This window comes from Adiantum capillus-veneris, chromosome 11 (genome assembly GCF_014529385.1).
Source record: "Adiantum capillus-veneris isolate H3 chromosome 11, ASM1452938v2, whole genome shotgun sequence".
Taxonomy (NCBI): Eukaryota; Viridiplantae; Streptophyta; class Polypodiopsida; order Polypodiales; family Pteridaceae; genus Adiantum; species Adiantum capillus-veneris.
The window spans coordinates 142068558-142086798 of record NC_140941.1 but is presented as its reverse complement, the minus strand read 5'-3'; the positions used below and the strand labels follow the sequence as shown (position 1 = coordinate 142086798).

Below are 18241 nucleotides of genomic sequence, written 5' to 3'. Positions count from 1 at the left end.
CATGAAGACAGCCGTGAATGGGTTAAGAGACATGTGCGAGTAACAAGGAGAGGCTGGCATGCAAACATGAAATGTGCATGTAATGTAATCGTGATTTGGTATGCGAAGTGTGACCATGGAAGTATGCTGAGGTGCTTGAAACATACAGTTCTGGCTTATTTTTTCAAGATTCATGGGATGGCTACTGTTTTAGTTTGGATTGACGCCACGGATCATAATAAACTAAAAGTTGACAATTCGTAATCTACATTTAGATATGAATAAGCAAGAACATGCATTACAGTTACAGTTCTTTGGATGACTTAATGATTTCAACAGAACATTCAAGACATGATAGTGCAACATAAGGCTTTATGTAATTCATTGCATGTTTGCGATGTAGCTGGCAGGGCCAACATTTATCCCAGGCCATCAACACCTCATCAGTTGATGTGGGAAATTTCACTTGTCCGTCATAAACATTAAGAAACTGTTCAATGCTTGGTGCATGTGTTAAGCAACTACACCCTAAACCGTTGACTGTTATGTAGTTTGAGAACAAAGAGAAGTCATGAGATGACCTGAACATTTTGCAGTCTTGATATACATGAAAAAAATCCATTCTAATGCTCCCTACCCTGTTTGCTGCAGATATTTTTTATGTACGATCCTACACTTGTGGCCATCTTGTCTGCTGCACTGAACTCAGCAGGACTCTGCTGGTGGGTCTCGTATTTCGGTGGGGTGTGTTTTTCTGGTGGGTGTTTTGGTGTTGGGGGGAGGGGGGGGGATGGAAAAGTGGCTAGCCTCCAAGAGATTGAGATATTTCCTCGTTATGTGCTAATTCGATGGGGTGGTGGCGGGACAGTACCATTGCATCATGCAAGCTTTGAAGCTGATGACTCATGTTGATAGCTTCAGAGCGCAGAATGCGATTCTCCTCAGCCACCTGAGCGTAGTGTTTTGATGTTAAGCTGAAGCTGCTGAGCATTTGACTGTTTTGTGCCCTTAGTTGAGCCACATGAGACCTTAGTTCGTCTAGGTGCTGCTGCTTCCGAAGCCGAGACCTCCGTGCAGATTCTCGGTTGGACAGCATGCGCCTCTGCTTCCTATCATCGACCATTTGCTGATCTTCATCTGAGGTTGAGTTTCCATACGTTGCATTGTATGTGTCGCTTCCACTAGGAGAGCTCTTGCCTCCGGAGGAAACTATGAGACTGGTGTGACCATGATTCCCTCTGTCCAGCTCTTCATGGATAGTAACTTCCAACTCCTCGAAAAAGGCCATGGCAAGTGAGTAGATGCTCCTGACAATATCGGTAAGAGGGAGAGGATAGAAGCTAAGGTGGTTGAATAGAGAGAAGCTTGAAGGTGGATGCAATGCCTAATGCAACATAAGGAGACAAGGGAGCTCAGTCCTGTAAAGAAGGGAACGCAGAGCTGGAAAGCCCAATGATCAGTTGTTTGGGCCTTATAATGCAAGAGGACCCAGGGGTGTGTGCGAACGCACGCACATGCCGAGATGGGGACATTGACAGAGTCTCACTCGAAGACTTGATGCTGATCATTGATGATGTGTTCGCACGAGTACACCCAAATTGCAATGCCAATGCCAAGTTGCCAACGCTGATGCAATACCTGCATCCAGACGCCAGTACACACAAAGTCTACAGACATGCGTAATACACAATCTCTCCGGAAGAAAGTTTTTTTCGAGCGCTGCCGTGTAATTTCATCTAATCTGTACCGAAGTCTGAGAGCAATGCTAGAGTGTCAAGCTGCCCAGCATAACACAAAGTTTTGGGCCATGTATGATGTGGGTGACCGGTGGGTCTGTCTGTGCGAGAGAGAGAGAGAGAGAGAGAGAGAGAGAGCGTTGGTGGAACTTGGGGGGCCAGGCGGACGTCGTAGGAAACTATGCCAAGAGGAGGCAATCCAATTATCCAACTAAAAGTTGCGTTGTGCAGCAGACAACAACTTGTCACGCGCACCTTCCCATGAAATGGGCAATAAAACGTGTCTTTGACAAAAAGAGTTTTGAAGAGGCGGTTATTACTGGGCCAACTCAACGCTCATTATTTGATACTCATCTTTAGTCAACTAAATAGATAAGAGCACATTTGAACAGCCAAGGTGGCCTCGTGATTATTTGACACCCCTTGTGTCAAGGTGGGATCAATGGTCCCTATTAATTGGGGGCATCGAGATTGGTTTTGCACCGTCCGATGGCGGATTAATGCCCAAATGATCACATCATGTGATCACACTCAAAGTGAACCTCAAGGAAACTCAATGTGAACATCAAGTGATCCTCTTGTGATTCTTAATTGAGATGTGATCACCTTGTGAACCCACCCCTATTTCAAAGTGACCACAATGTGACCCCAACCATTCCAAAGTGATCTCCAAGTGAACACCATAGGATCCCCACCCCCTCACTTTTGCCATATTATTTTACATTCTCACCCCCATTTCAAGTGGTCTTAATGGGAGAGATGTTGTCTTTGGTGTGGGAGGAGGAGGGTTCAAGTGGCATGGGTAAACCTAATCGAAATCTTTTTATTCTTGAAAATAAATGAACTGTCCACATCATCCAAAGATCATGGATCGTGGATCCCACCTAACAAGGGGGTGTCAAATAGTCACAAGACAAGGGTTAGGGTTTAACTCTGTCTAAATCGACAAAGCTGGCGAACAACCTCTCCTACCTTCGACTTTTGTAAGAGACTGTCCTCCCATGCGTGCTATAGTTATCTGCAAAGGACAAAAAAGTTGATGGGATGCAGGGCTCTATCCCCATCCCTATGAATCCGGGCTATGCACATATTACAATTTATAAGGATAATAGATATCATGTAATATGCACTGTCGTACCAACTTATATTTGCCTTGTCATTATTGCTCGCAAAAAAATGGCCTTCAATGTATGTTCATCCAGCTAAAAATTCCAAAGTCTCGACTAGATTCTGAGAGTGCCTTGAATAAAAAGCGATGAAATTTTACTACTCTGAGCTAGAAGCTGATAACTCCTGCAAATTTTGACCTCAAAACCAAGAGATATTAAAGCGTGTCCTTTTTCTCTCTAGTTAGAAAAAAGGTTTTTGGTGAGCCCTATAGTCATCATCCTTTACCTACTAGAAGTTATGAGTAACTTTCTATCTTTGAGTCTCTTGGTTGTTGATAGTACCCACAAAGACAAAACTTCTATTACTTTGAACTTTGTAAAAAGGCTTTAGCACATGGGTGAGCCTCGTGACTAAATGGCACGGGTCTTGAATGAAGACCCCGCCATGGGATCATCGGTGGACGGTGGGGATCTCGAGATCGACGGCAAAAAAAAGTGCGACGCATCACCACCCTCATATTTCAAAAGAGAGAGTTTCATGGCCTTGGGATCGTAATATCCACTTGTTTGTAACCTACAACTTGTCCCTTGCCCTCATGTGAGGCTTGACACTAAATACGGTAGGAGAGTGCCCTTCTTTGCCATCTAAATATTCGCTCATCAAGTTCTCTCTCCTACTTGCACTCACAACTTTTACAATACTCAATGGCATGTGTCTTACTCTCCTCCCAACCAATTTACCTCTCCCCTCAAGGTTATTTCACATTGGCCAACCTCCTTGGGTAAGTTGCGCTTGAGCTGGGCCTCTCATAATCATCCCATGCCCTTATACATGTTAGATCATGGAGCATCTACCTACTTGGTCATCCCTTAAATTCATGACCCCCTTGGTCTCAAGCCATCTTAACCACCTTGGTACATTTTCATGCTATCCTGACCTTCTTGCCCCTCTACGATGGATTCGGGTGGTGGCATTATGGTTGTACCAATGCATGCACATATGGACAAGATGAAGGAGAAGCTCAAGAGCACACAACATAGGAAGTAGTATTAGTGAGTGTACAAAGATAAGATTTTCCCTAGAATGATGGGTGTATATATAAGCTTAGGGATAAAAACCTCTTAATGAGAAACAAGTGTTTGATGATCCTAAGTGGAAATAATAAGATAACAAATCCTCCATGGAAAGTGTAGTCAACATAACTAACACTCTTGTGTAGGGAAGTGCCAAAACCTATGTGAGCAATCCTGTCATAAAATATAATATCTATACCAAATGATTTTCTCAAATTAAACTGATCATTTAATTTGGGAAGATAAAAGGGGAACAAGAGTTAGAATAGAGACATGTGCTTCTAGACCTATCTCAACAGGGGACCAAAAGGAGAGATGGTTGCATCTCAATAGGGGTCCAAAAGGAGACGGTCTACCAAAGAGCAATGTGTAATAAGTGCTTCTAGACCTATCTCAGCAAGGGAGCAAGAGGAGAGATGGTTTCATCTCAATAGGGATCCAAAAGGAGACGGTCTACCAAAGAGCAATGTGCAATAAGTGCTTCTAGACTTATCTCAGAAGAGGACCAAGAGGAGAGATGTTACATCTCAATATGGATCCAAAAGTAGGTAGTTTATTAAAGGCACGTGCATCTAATGCAGCTTAAAATACCTTAGGGTTAACTTTATTAAAAACCTCCAAAGGTTAGTGTTAAAAGTCCTTAGACATTAGGCAAGCTAGGGCTGTGCTTCAGGTGGAAACCCGGACCAAGCTTGAGGTGCTTGTCATGCTTGGTGACTAAGGTGCTTGAGGTTCTTGTCATGCTTAATGAGTAAAGTGCTTGAGGTGCTTGCTGACTAAGGTGCTTAAGGTGCTTGTCATGCTTGATGAGGAAGGTGCTTGAGAAGCTCCCATGCATGGGAGGTAAGGTGCTTGAGTCAAAAAGAGACCCTACAAAGGAGAAGGAAAGCCCCAAAGTTAGGGGAATCTCTGACTTAACCTCCCACTCACCCAAAGGGCACCCTTTTTCAAGGGGCACATGGACACATGTCAAGCTCTCCCTATGCTTAGCCAAATGGTGTGCTTAATCCTATTGGCTGGGCCAAAGAGGGGTCCAATGAGCTTCTAGTTCAATTCAACAAATATCTAGATATTTTTAAGCTCTCTCTCTCAAAGGGTTACAAGGAGGACACTTGTCCAAAGGCTACCCATGTTGCTTGAAATGCATTGTGCATGTGATTGGCTAGGGTTAGAGGGGTCCAATGAGCTTCAAGCTCACCCTATCACGCACTCATTTTTCACACATTCTCACTTGGTGAAAGTGCAAGAACTCCATCTCCTTCTCCAAGCTTGTTGAGAAGTTGAGAGCCTACACCAATACTCTTGGCTATGGAATGCAAATTCAACCAAGAGCCATGCGTCAATGCTTAAGCTTGCCATCTTCTCTCCATCTTCATTACTATGCTATTATGTTATGCTAAGCAAGAAGAGTAATGATAAGTGAGGAACTATTTCTTTCTCCTATGAATGATTCTTCTTCCTCTTCTCTACCCTCATTTCCCGCTATCTCTCTCCACCTTCGAAGGTGTTTGAGGCCTTGGGACTGAGGTCAGGATAGTTAATGCTTTTACAAAGTTTATGTTATACTCGTGATGCACGAAGCTTTCCAAATGATGTCAATGGGAGATGTTTTGGATGACGATGAGCTAGAGCTGACAGTTGGCAATGCCGAGGGCTAGCAGGTGATAGTGCCTATGAGAGCAACGCAAATGGGCATGTTGGAGAGTGGCAAGAGTTGTGAAGGCTCACAGGCAAGGATCTTGTAGCAAGAGTTGAAGGCGGGACTCTGCAGAGTGAGTTACAGGAGCTCGCAATAATGTGCAAGGTTGTAAGATCTTGGGTGAACAACAACCAAGAATGGGCTTGAAAATTGGCTCGAGGCAGGTGTAGCTTTTTGGCAAGAATAGCTATGATGTGGAGGGGTAATGCCTTGAAAAGTTAATGCATTCCCTTCTAGACACTACACGTTTGTCCTCATCCTCAACCTGAGACTTGGCTTTTTGCTAACAAATGCTGCAAAAAAATGAAAAATAATTCGTGACCTTTGGAAATTTGAAAGGAGAGATAGAGAGCTTCCAATAGCAAAAAGCAAAAGGGATAGTGTCCAACTAGCTCTCATACCAGATGTAGGAATTTCAAGGAGTGAGAAAATGGAAGCGAACAAATACTAAAATGAACTCCACTAATAACTCTTACAAATTTCATACATGTGAGCCTCATATAAAGGCTTTGTGGTTTACATCCATTGGCTAGAAGCATTGCAACCTTTTCCTATTGGACCATGTCATCTCCTCATCGGTCCTAGTAGACAAGGGGTCATTCCCATGTGGTGCCACAAGTGTGGGCTTACCCTAACATCACCAAGGTCACAAGGAACACAAAGATTGTATTATACCAAGTCTCTCTTTATGGGAGTCTCTATAAAATACAAAAAGCCTATTGGAGGGGGGACAGGCTCTACATAAATCCGGTCTTCAATTGTTGTCAAGTTCTTTAATTCTCTCTCTCTCTCTCTCTCTCTCTCTCTCTCTCTCTCTCTCTCTCTCTCTCTCTCTCTCTTGCTCTCTTGCAAAAAGTATTGTTCATGCCAAGTTAATTAAGTACTATGGTTATGTTGCTACCACTAATTAAGTTCACCCTCTATGTTCTCAAAGTAGTCCCACAAAAATACTCTCTTTAATTCTCCTAATTCCGCTATTTTCAAAGTTCATAGGCCATTTCCATTACATTAGTATCAGAGCTATTGATTGCTCTTTTCTTGCTTAAGAAGAGAGGTCCTTAAGTTGTCCATGAAAGGTTGGGCATGTTTATTGCAATAGGGTAACTGGGACAGGGATCTATTATCTTGGTTGAGAAGGACTTAGTTCGAGGTACACCGTTGGGAACTATAGTCTTAATAATGGAGTCTCTTGGGGGCTTGCCTTTAATAACCATTATTGAACTACTTACTAGCAAGCTCAACAGGAACAATCAACCGAGAAATGTTAGACCCTCTTCACTCATCTTTGCAATCAACAGTGTCTAAATCACGGGTGTGGCTGCTTGAGGACTGATTTTCAAAGGTAAAGAAGAGTAGCAACTAAGATTTTTGAGGGTACCAAAGCACAAAGTAATTTTATACATAAGTTTAATTAGCATGGCTAACAATAACCAAGAGAGTAGAATGAATATTGACAAATTTGATTTTGCACATGAAGGTGCTAAGGATGATGCCCCCATGTTTGTTAATTATCTTGTTACTAGGTTGCAGCAAGCTATGGGCAACCTTGCTTTGCAAGCCAAATTTACTCAACAACTTTGTGCTTATGGGATTTCCCTTCCTCTCTCCCATACGAGAGGAGGAATCCAAAGAACGAGAAAGTAACGAATCTCTAAATTCCTCTAAAGATGTGGCTCCACGAAGACGGCGGTCTAGATGATAGCCAACTCATAGTCCTCCTCCTTGTCACTCCAAAAGAGAAGAGAAACAAAGGAAGAAAAAGGGTAAGAAATAGGTCACCCTCTTCTTCACCTTCCTCCTCTTCCGATGAAAGCAATAGCTATTCTCCTAGACAATACAAGAGGGGAGGACATCACAAATCTTACCCTGCATGGTGAAGGTCACAAAAGCTCAAGAAGTTCAAAGAGGGAGAAAAGAGTATCTCTTTTCTCACCTATGATGGCACCTTTGGTGCTACCAACAAACTATTGGCCTTCATCCAACAATTTGATGCGGCCTTTGGAGATGAGGGCTTCATGGAGTCCTCCAAGCTATGACATGTAGCTATGCACTTTCAAAAATTGGCTTGTCAATGGTGGGATAGCCTTCGTGGCAACCCAAAGCCCCAAAGACATGGAAAACTCTACGAGTTCCATCATGAAACAATTCCTTGCAAACGATGCATAGGACAAAGTGCTTACCAAATGGAGGAGTTTGAAGCTTCTCATCCATGAGTTTATCCACAAATATGTGGACAAGTTTTGGGATTTACATCTCAAGGCAGTAGTCTTTCAAAAATTAGATTTTTCCGAGCAAAAGCAACAACTATGTGATGGATTACCTAAAGAAATGGCTGAGTATGTCAACTCCCAACGGCCACGAAAGTAATCCACCACTCTATGGTTGCTTCACGCATCAATTTCCAACAAGGGGCTTAAAGGAAAACCAAGCCTATGGAAAACAAAGATCGAAATGAAGCAAAGGGAATGAACAATGCTCAAAATTCTTCCCAAGGGAACTTTATCAACAATAATAAAGCTAAGGAGAAAGGAGTTTACAAAGGCAAGAATTGAATTTCTCATAAGGAGTTAGAGTGTTATCGCAAAGATAACCGGTGCTTCAAGTGCGGAGAGCAAGGACAGGCCTATCGTGCTTGCCCCCAAAGAAATGTGTGCAATGAGCTGCCTAGAGCCTCTATTGTTGAAGCTCCAAAAGAAGATGCTCATTGCCAATGATTTTTCCTTTCCTATGCCTGGGAAAAGATGCAAGAGCATGATGCCTTTATTTTGTTTGACCCTAGTTCAACTCACAACTTCATATCCACGGAGTTGACCACCAAGCTAGGCGTACAAGCCCACGAGATGAGAGATACATTGAAAGCCGATGGAGTTATCAAAGGACAAGACATCTCAGTTACTTCCTTAATTGAAAAATTGAGGCTTCATGTCCAAAGCTATGTGGACAAAGAGGTTTTCTTCATCTCCCCTCTCAAACATGAGGATGTTATCGTTGGGGCAGCATGGTTCAACTGCATGGCTACTAACATGAAGTTCCCTAAAAGGAGAATCTACTTCACCTACAGGGAAAAGAGCATGTACGTAGATGCTAATGAGTCGGGGAACACCATATCCCTGGTAAATATGCTTGCTTTCGATAAGTCAATGAAAAGCTCTGTTTTTGCGTATATGATTTTTTTTAGAGAATCTGTAATGATTCTAATGTTTTCACAAGTAGTAATAAAGGGAATCAAGAGCAATTAGAGTTGTCTAATTTCCTAAATGGATTCCAAGATGTTTTCATTGATGACATCCCTAGTGATCTAGCTACCTTCAAAATGAGGAATGATAACCATACAATAAGAGTCATGTATGAATCCCATGCTTCTCCTTATGCGGGGCAAAGAGGGATTCCATAATCTACTCTTTGAGAAGTAGAAATGTATTTCTATTGGTCTACCATGAAAAGTAAACATACAAGAGTATGTTTTAAAATGCGTGATATACCAAAAATTAAAATTTGATCGAGGGAAGCAACTTGGATTGTTTCAGTCAACAGGCTTAGAAAGAAAACACACTCTATGTCTATCAAAAACACTATTAAGGCATATCAAATGACAACTCTCTCTAGATCTCAAATTTTTAAGTATCATGGCTTGCCAACATCCATAGTGTCGGACATAGATCCTAGAATAATCATTAATTTCTGGAAGGGTCTTTTTGAGAATCTGGGACGTAGATCAACGTTATCAATGGGAGAAGTACCTACCTCTTATAGAGTATGTATACAATGACATTGTACATACTTCTATGGGAAAAGCACCATTCAAGATTAAAGAGGGAAGATCCAAAAGTCCCTTACTACTTAAAGTACATAGGAAGATCTTCACTGTTGAATGAATATAGCCGAGACTCACAAGGATCTTTTCCAAAGATTAAAGAGGTTATATCCATCTCACAACAAAGGCAAAAAGGGTTGCTGTGCTAATAAGTACAAAAGAGCCCTAACCTTTAATAAAAATGATGGGGTCTTGCTAATGTTTCTCAAGGCTTATCTAAAGCATACTACGGCCAAGAATCCTACGGGTCACCAAGAGTACCATGCTAAACTAGCAAAAAGATACTATGGTCCTTTTTAAAATTTTAAGCCAATCAATGAGATGGCTTCCCAATTAAAGTTGCTCAACCATTGGCTCATGCATGCACAATGCTTTCCATGAGAGCCTATGTAAGCCTTACAAAGGAGCCACCAAAAGAAGCATTAGTAGGAGACCCTCCAAAAATCGAAGATCAAGATGAAGTACTTCAATCTTGGTGAAAGTGCAGCTTGTTGAGAAGTTGAGAGCCTACACCAACACTCTTGGCTATGGAATGCAAATCCAACCAAGAGCCATGCTTCAATGCTTAAGCTTTCCATCTTCTCTACCTTCATTACTATACTATTATGTTATGCTAAGCAAGAAGAGTAATGATAAGTGAGGAACTATTTCTTTCTTCTATGAATGATTCTTCTTCTTCTTCCATACCCTCATTCCCGGCTAGCTCTCTCCACCTTCGACGGTGTTTGAGGCCTTGGGACTGAGCCCGGGGATGGTTAATGCTTTTACAAAGTTTATGTTATGTTCATGATGCATGAAGCTTTCCATCTTCATAGCATCACCAAGGTCACAAGGAACACAAAGATTGTATTATACCATACCAAGTCTCTCTTTATGGGAGAATCTATGTCTCCACATAAATCCCATCCTCAAATGTTATCAAGTTCTCTAATTCTCTCTCTCTTGCAAAAGCATTGTTCATGCCAAGTTAATCAAGTACTATGGTTATGTTGCTACCGCTAATTAGGTTCACCCTCTATGTTCTCAAGTAGTCCCACAAAAATGCTCTCTTTAATTCTCCTAATTCCTCTATTTTCAAGTTCATAGGCCATTTCCATGACAAACCCACAAAGGGGTGCAAGCCTAAAGTTATGCAAAAACTTCGAACTTTTCATGAGATAGAGCCTTTGTGAAAACATCAACTTTGTCCCTACTTGTGTGATTATCTATTAGCAAATTTGAACTATTAGATGGGCCATGCATGCAAAAGGTCAAGCCAAAGTTTTTAGAAGAGATTATACAGGTGCCTATCATAAGGTGAATATTCCTTAATGGGTTACTACCTTCATAGTGCAAGTACATAGTGCAAGGAAAATTTAAAGAGAAGAAAACTCTAAAGGGAAAATAAAGAAGAAGTAAAACACATGCACGAATGTGAAGTCGATCACCTTTTTATTATGGACATAAAAAGTCTTTTGACTTTCCACCTTCATAGGTCTTTTATTTCTTGATCTCACCCTTCATTTACGCACTTAAGATGTTTTGAAAGGCTTTTTATTTTTTCGAGATTGGGGAGACCTAATAGCCTAGAGCACCTAAATCAACTACGAGAAGAGCTTAATTCTATGGTTACAATGCACATGCCCGAGGAAAAATTTTCATAAGTCAACATACAAAATGAAAGTCGGGAGACTGTGATGGGGAAGATAGAGGATACTATGTCTTATTCTAGGGAGAGTTTTCAGCATAGCCCTAGGCATGAGGTGGATAAACAAATCGCTAGTGAATCTTCCAAGACATCATTGGATTTATCCAACCAAGAAATGGAAGTATGGCCTAGGAATCTAAACCTCTGGAAATGTGCTAATTTGCCATGGTAGAGCGTGCTGGTGCAATATGATAAGCTACACAAAGCTAAAGGTTTCATGGCCCTAGGGATTTGGGTCACACCACAATGCATTAGGGATTCATTCCATATGCCATTTCTTTCGGTGTCAGCATGTTGCAAATTATAGATAATATATTGAGAGCAGAGTTGGTGAACCACAAGGAAGTAAGGCCTCTTACATGGTGAATCACATGGAGGATTAATGTAGACACATCTACAGTGGTATCTAGAATAGACTAGACCCAACATTGAAGTAGAAATTTCTATTGAAGCTTGGGATTTTTAAGCATAGAAAAATGTATTTAAAACAAATTGTGCATCAAATACATGCAATGAATTGAATCTTGAAATCATGCAATAGACCAAACCAAACATCAAACTAAAGGCTTTACCTTAACTTTAATCATTTGACACATTAGTCCACAAAAGCTAAGGGTGATTTTTAATGTTTGTTAGAACCATAGGATGCATGTAGTTTAGGCTTGAAGCATGAACAACTGGAGAGAAAGTTAAGGCTTACCCTAACATTTTATAGGTATTTTTTCTCTTGGCTTTAGAATTTGAATGGACATGAGCTTTAGACAGCTTTAAGAGGACATCTGAGGAGTTGAAGAGTATTGCAAGATAGTGCCTGAGAACTCTCTCCTACTAAGGAGTTGGAGAGTACTATAACAAACACATTGTGACTTGTGTGATGTGCAAAATATTTTCACACTTAGAGAGTCAAAAACTGGTCATATGGAACAACAGTCATGTCCATTCAAGGCTTGGAGTCCATGTAGAGAAGTATCTAATACCCTTCTAAGTCCAATCATCCTAAAGCTTGAAAAATCTATGAACCTTTTTTTCTTTTTCATCATACCTCTAACATACAAATGTGTCCTTGCTTACAACACAAACCTTGCCAAATTATTATTCTAGGGAATAATTTAAAGGATTTTCTTGAAACACTAATAGGAGCCACAATGCAAGCATTACAAAAAACACCATAGCATTGAGTACTTTTATTAAAACTAATGTAAGGGGTTTCTTGAACCAACTCGGTATAGAAGCCTTGGTAAAAGATATAGAGTCATCATCCAAGAAGAATAAATCCTAAGAAACAAGGGTTTTATGGAAATTTTAAAAATTTTCGGGTAGTTTGGGAATTTCCATAGAGTATGGGGTATTTTGGTATTTTTCCCATGTTTTAACTATCAAGAAGCTCTCTTGAAAGCCCTATCCTTTTTAGTAACACTACCTAGAATTAAAGGATTTGCACATGAGTCCAACCATACATGAATCAAAGCAAATATAGCCACTAGTCTAATTGCATTGACATGGCTCAAAGATTCCACCTATCACATCCAATTTGTAGAGTAGACTATGTAAATTTTGTCGCTTTGCATGCATAATTCCATACTACGCCTTCCAACACCACTATAGTGCCATGCCGAGAGTGGTAAGGGCTTATGTGTCACCACAATTTGGCTATACCCAGGAGTAATACCATTCCTTGACCACCATAAATCACAAATATCAACATCAATTTGGCTACAATTCTCCACCACCATCAATCACAAATATCAACATATTTGTAATTCTCTCTAATTATTGAGTAACTACCAATGCATGCCAACTTTGTCAACCACTACTGACTATCGCATCGAAACCTATACAAATCCCACCATTTCCAGAGACTAGAACAATAAATTTGACAATTCGTGATACTATTGTGTGTGAATCTTCATTCACCTGCATCTCTCTCTCTCGTTCTCTCTCTCTCACACACTCTATCTCAAAAACCAACACAAGGTACTATTGGAACAAAGAAACGACCTAACATAGGCTCCCATATAAACCCTTGATACAAATGATGATCGGCACTTAAAAATGCACTTTATCATTATGATCAAAGAATACATGTCACCATAGATCACAGAAAGGGGGGGGGGGGGGAGAGAGAGAGAGAGAGAGAGAGAGAGTCATAATAATCAATATCTAATTCTCCTAAATGATTTTCTCATGTTAAACTGATCATTTAATATGGAAAAGTGCCAAGGGAGAAAAAGTTAGAATATTGGTTAAGCTAGCAGACCGGCCACAATAGGGATCCAAAGGGGGGGCCATCTGCAAAAGAGCCATGTGCAACAATGCACTAAAAAGACCCTAAGGTTCAGCCCATTAAGACTTCCAAAATGCTAAGGTTCCAAAATTCAAAGGTTGTACAAGTCCAAAGGTCAACCATAGGGGGAATTCGATGCTTTGTCTGTGTCCAAAAAAGTCTTTACCAATCCCTACTTAGGAGGGGGCGAGCCTTGCCTGTAGGGGATGAGAGAGAAAGCCACACACACACACACACACACACACACACACACACACACACACACACACACACACACACACACACACACACACACACACAAGCTCCCTTTACACAAAGGGAATGAGGGACACATGTCAGCTCCCTAGCCCAGATGCCCACAAGGTGTACCCAATTTCTATTGGATGACCTTGAAGGTGGACCAATGAGAATTAGGCTAGAGTAAATCTAGTTTAACTAATTTAAAAACACTTAATAAAAGAACCAATGAGAATTAAGTCCTCTAGAAGACTATTGGACAGTCTCCCAAGGGGTCCAATGAGCATTCAGCAGCCCAATGGCTTGCCTGATTACTATTGGCCAAGAGGCAAAGGGGTCCAATGAGAGTTTAGTTGAATTATTAAATTACCTAAAGCTCTCACAAAAGGGGAAAGGGGGACACATGTCAGAAGTCTATCACTTATACTGCTTAATTACCATTGGCTAGGCCTGGGGAGGTCCAATGAGGGTAGAGCATGAGCAAATAGCAAGAGGGGTCGACAGAGAGAGAGAGAGGGCTGATTTTTGCAAGGCATTATCACACACACACTCACACAATCTTATGTGTGAAGTAAAGAAGACTCTCTCTCTCTCCTTCTCAAGCTTTAATGGAAAGCTTACCACCTACTCCAAGCTTGTGAGAAGGGAGGCCTACACCAACAACTCTTGGCTTTGTGATGCAAATCCAACCAAGAGCTAAGCTTCAATGCATGCTCATCTCCTCTACCATGCTAATTACTAAGCTAAGCTATGCTAATATGAGTGATTATGTGAGGAGATGTACATCTTTCTCATAAGAATACTCCTACTTCCTCTCAATCTACTCTCATACCCTGCTAGGTCTCACCATCTTCGAAGGTGTGTGAGGTCTTGGGTCTGATATCGGGGAGAATTGATGTTGTGTTTGATAAGTGTTTTGCTTAGTGCATGAAGCTTTCATCTTCATTGCACTAGCTAGTCTTGAAGGAACACAAAGAATTGTATTGTATATGTCTCTCTTGATGGGAGAAACCATAATACAAAGCCTTTTGAAGGGGGGAACGGCTCCATGTAAATCCGATCCTCAACTATTGTCAATAGCTTAATTTCTCTCTCTTTTGAAAGTATTGTTCATGCTATATAACTAGGTGTTATGCTTTTTGTTGCTCTCTCCTCCCAAGCACTCTTGTAATTCTCATTAGGAATCTATTCTAATGAAATGCCCACTATGTTCATGCTAATTTCCGCTACACACAAGTTTTTAGGCCATTAAAGGTTACATTGGTATCAAAGCACAAGGTTTCTCTTTTCTTGCTCAAGAAGGGAGGTCCTCAAGCTAGCTATAAATGGTTGGTATTATTAATTGCCTGTAAGTAAGTAGAATAGGGATTTTTTAGCCTTGCAGTGTGCCTACCTTCGTGCAGTTAACGAGGCATCACCGTCGAGAGCTATGGTCTTAAGAGTGGAGTCCTATGGGGCTTGCCTACGGCTTAACCACTATTGAGCTATTAGATGCTTGACAGGAGCCGGTGCTATTCCTTGCAATTAATGGTATTCAAGCCACGGGTACAATAGCTTGAGTGCTTTTTCTAAAGGGGTAAAGAGGAGTAGCAACTAGGGCTTGAAGTGCCAAAGTACATCTAAAAAATTTACACCTAAAAGTTGTTAGAATGGTTGACAATAGTAAAGAGAGTGAAATTAATGTTGATAACTTTGATTTTGCTAATGAGCAAGCTACTAATGATGCTTGTTAACTATCTTGTTTCTAGGCTTCAACAAGCCATGGGCAATCCATCTCTCCAAAGTGAAGTGCAACGGAAGCTCCGTGCTCATGGGATTCTCCAAGCTCACCACCATAACGAGAGAACACCTAGGAAGCCTCCTTGTGAGACTTCCAAAAGAGGTCTCTCTCCGATTCGGGAAGAAGAAGAGAATCCATATGAAGGGCTCAAGAATTTACTTCTTGATGATGTATCTCCTTCCCAAAGGAGAACTCAAAAGCCTCCACCAAAGGAACGAGAAAGAAGTGAGTCTCCTGCCACCTCGGCGGAGATGGCTCCACGAAGACGGCGGGCTAAACGCTCTCCATCACCACCAAAGCGGAGAAGACCATCGCACCCTTCTCCACACCATGATTCAAAGAGGGATGATAAAAAGCAAGAGAAGAAAAAGGCGAGAAAGAGGACACCCTCTTCTCCATCTTCTTCATCCTCTTCCTCTTATGAAAGTGATGGTGAAGACGACGAAGATCAAGACAAGAAAAAGGCGAGAAAAAGGTCACTCTCTCCTCCACCTTCTTCAAATTCTTCACCTTCTGAAGAAAGTGATGGTGCAACCTTTGAACCATCAAAAATAAGAGGCCATAGGAAATCCTATGCCACATGGAAGAGGTCGTCCAAGCTGAAGAAGTTCAAAGAGGGAGGGAAGAGCATCTCTTTCCTTACCTATGATGGCACCTTTGGTGCTATGGACAAAGTCTTGGCCTTTATCCAACAATTTGATGCGGCGTTCGGAGATGAGGGCTTCGCAGAGTCCTCTAAGCTATGCCATGTAGCTATGCACTTTCAAAACTCCGCCAGGCAATGGTGGTCTAGCCTACTAGCCAACAGTGAAGCTGCGCGAACATGGAAAGCTTTAAGAGCTTCCATTATGAAGGAGTTTTTGGCCACCGATGCCAAAGAAAAAATACTCACCGAATGGCAAAGCTTAATGCTCTCTCCATATGAATCCATCCACAAATATGTAGACAAGTTTTGGGACCTACAACTCAAAGCCACTGTCTTCAAAAAGTTAGATTTTGGAGAGCAAAAGCAACAATTTTGTGCGGGCTTAACCGAAGAAATGGCGGAGTATGTCAACTCCCAAAGGCCACATACCATATCGATGGTAATACACCATACTATGGTGGCCTCTCGAATCAATTTCCAAACGGGGGCTAAAAGAAATAATAAGCCCACGAAAAACAAGGGTTCCAACGAGCCTAAGGGGAAGGACAATGTCCAAAAGTCTCCTAAGGGCAACTCCAACAAAGCTAAAGAGAAGGGAGTTTACAAAGGTAAAAATAAATTCTCTCCTGAAGAGCTTGAGCGTTATCGCAAGGATAACCGGTGCTTCAAGTGCGACGAACAAGGACATGCGTACCGCGCTTGTCCCCAAAAGAACAACCGCCAAGATCCTCCTAGAGCTACCTTGGTTGAAATCCAAGAGGAGGAGACTCACCAAACTCACCACAAAGGATCTCCTCTATGCCATGCTTGGGGAAAGGTAAGAGAACATGATGCTTTTATTCTCTTTGACCCTGGTTTACTCACAATTTTATATCTATAGAGTTGGCCACCAAGCTAGGCATACAAGCCTATGAGATGGGAGATGTCCTACCCGCAGACAGTGCTTTCAAGGGGCAAGAAGCTTTAGTCACTCCCTTAATCGGGAAATTGAGGCTTCATGTCCAAAGCTATGTGGACAAAGAGGACTTCTTTATCTCTCCTCTCAAGCATGAGAATGTAATCTTAGGGGCACCATGGTTTGATAGCCTGGCTTGCCAATGTTAAATTCTCTGAAAGGAGATTCTCCTTTAAGTTCAGGGAAAAAGACATGTATATAAATGCTAAGAAAATGGGTAACACTATCCCCATTGTACATACACTAGCTTTCAACAAGTCGATAAAGAGCTCTATTTTCGTGTATATGATTTTTGTTAAAGATTCTCAAAATGAACCTAATGCTTTAGCAAAAGAAAATAAAAGCAACCAAAAGAAATTAGAGTTATCCAATTTTCTCAAGGGGTTTCAAGATGTTTTTATTGACGACATCCCTTGTGAGCTACCTCCTAAACGAGGTAATGACGACCATGCAATTGAACTTCTTCCAGGAAGTTCACCGCCTAACAAACCTCCTTATAGAGTTTCTCAAGCTCAACAAGAGGAGATTATGCAGCAAGTGCATGAGTTAGTTGAGAAGGGCATGGTTAGGCCTAGCTCATCTCCATTTTGCTCACCTATGCTATTAGTGCAAAAGAAAGACGACACATATCGTATGTGTGTCAACTATAGAGCACTAAATAGGATCACTATCAAGAATAGGTTTCCCGTTCCACGGGTAGAAGACCTATTTGATAAGCTACAAGGATCGACCTACTTCAGTAGGATTGACCTAAAAAGTGGCTATCATCAAATAAGGATAGTTGATCAAGACATTGTAAAGACCGCATTTCACACCACATTTGGTCTTTACGAATACATTGTCATGCCTTTTGGCTTGACCAATGCACCAACCACATTCAACCGCTTGATGGAGAAGCTGTTCAAGCCTCATCGAACCTTCAGTGGAGTGTTCTTTGATGATATTATCATCTATTCTAATTCATTAGACGAACACAAGCAGCATCTCTAGGTAATATTTCAAGTTTTAAGAGAGAATAAACTTTATGTTAATCGAAAGAAAAGGGATTTTTTCTTGCAAGAGATTCAATATTTAGGTCACATTATCTCTCAAGATGGAATCCAAATGGATCCATCAAAGTTAGAGGTGATAAAAGGATGGCCTAAACTGTAAAGAATGAGGATGCAAGAGAGCTACACAAGACAAGCACAAAGCACACAAAGATGGAAAGCTTCTTCTTCTTCTTCACAGAAAAGAGAGTA

The 18241-nt window shown here is 41.3% G+C and overlaps 1 protein-coding gene across 1 annotated transcript; it reads right to left on the bottom strand.

The window, feature by feature from the left end:
• Positions 1–477: 477 nt before the first annotated feature.
• On the bottom strand, positions 478–2126 carry LOC147448131 (bZIP transcription factor 44-like). The gene has a single exon (XM_086524497.1). It carries the CDS (start codon positions 1265–1267, stop codon positions 782–784), a length of 486 nt encoding a protein of 161 aa, XP_086380623.1. The 5' UTR covers positions 1268–2126; the 3' UTR covers positions 478–781.
• Positions 2127–18241: the final 16115 nt, after the last annotated feature.

What these genes read in the sequence shown, in the direction of transcription:
- LOC147448131 (XM_086524497.1), bottom strand. Translation starts at nt 1,267, where the DNA reads ATGGCCTTTTTCGAGGAGTTGGAAGTTACTATCCATGAAGAGCTGGAC.